The following is a 1,200-nucleotide window of genomic DNA, read 5'->3' as shown; positions in this document are numbered from 1 at the left end:
TTGATATATTTTATATTTTCCCTTTATTAATTATTTATTTGTCATTTATATATTTTCCCTATTAATTAACTTCTATAATTCTCAATTTTCGATTCTTCGCTTCCGCATTATTCCGATATATTCCTAACAGAGTAGTGGTTACAACTTCTTAGCTACTTGTTCTCCTGTATATACTATTTATACCTGTTAGCTTCTTCATCAATATACAACAGTTCATTTCCTTACATGGTATCAAGAGGCAGAACCTCCTACAAAAGTTTTTTTTTTCTTCTTTCTTTCACCCTTTATCAAATGGCTGCCACTACTGATATCATTTACCTTTCTGCCACGTCTAATTTTCCCATTACACTTACCTCCACAAATTTCCCAGCCTGGAGGCGCCAGGTTCACTCTACACTCGTTGGCTTCAACCTCCACGGCTATGTTGATGGTTCTGTCCAAGAACCACCCAAGTTTGCTGGTTCGGCTCAAACAGCCACAAACCCAGATTATTTACTTTGGGTTCGTCAAGACCAAATCATCGTCAGTGCACTCTTAGGGAGTTCTTCTGACTCGATTCAACCCCTCGTGTCTTCGGCCTCAACAGCCTATGATGCTTGGCAACACCTAACCACTACTTACGCTAGTGCCTCTCGAGGTCGTATACTTTCCCTCAAAGCCAAGCTCACTCAAAATCCGAGAGGTACTCGGTCGATTACTGTATTTTTGAATGACATGCGATCTATCGCTGATGCACTCGCGTTGGCGCAGTCCCCGGTCTCTGATGAAGATCTTGTCGTGTACATTCTAACGCAGCTCGGAGATGAATATAATTCAATCATCTCTACTATTCGCGTTCGACAGAAGCCTATTTGCTTAGCGGAACTAGCCGATGTTCTTATTGGTCATGAAGTCGATAACCGAGCACGCCAAACCGTGTTGGCTACTGCCAATGTCACTCACCGGAATACTCAACGGTCTACTTCCGGCCGAAGGTTTCAATATACATTCATTTCCTTACACAGTGAACTTTTGCAATTTCCAAATTCTTGTTACGTAATGGACTCTATTGAATCGTCATTGCTCGACTTGTTTAAGAGGAAGCTGAATCGTTGCCGGAGATTAAGGCTCCAGACCGGGATCCATGGAGCTCCAAGACCCGTGAGAATCCGTTCAACACTCCTCGCCGGAGTTGAAACCCCTGTTCCGCGCTCTCCTTGA

General features: G+C 43.1%; 1 protein-coding gene across 1 annotated transcript; it reads left to right on the top strand.

The window, feature by feature from the left end:
* Positions 1 to 291: 291 nt before the first annotated feature.
* Positions 292 to 1,200, top strand: LOC109192844. The gene has a single exon (XM_019343545.1). The coding sequence runs from the start codon at positions 292 to 294 to the stop codon at positions 1,198 to 1,200; it is 909 nt and encodes a 302-aa protein (XP_019199090.1).

The sequence above is a fragment of the Ipomoea nil genome, unplaced genomic scaffold, assembly GCF_001879475.1.
Source record: "Ipomoea nil cultivar Tokyo-kokei standard unplaced genomic scaffold, Asagao_1.1 scaffold1834, whole genome shotgun sequence".
Lineage (NCBI taxonomy): Eukaryota > Viridiplantae > Streptophyta > Magnoliopsida > Solanales > Convolvulaceae > Ipomoea > Ipomoea nil.
Note: the sequence above shows the minus strand (reverse complement) of the source record. Positions and strands in the feature narration are given on the sequence as shown.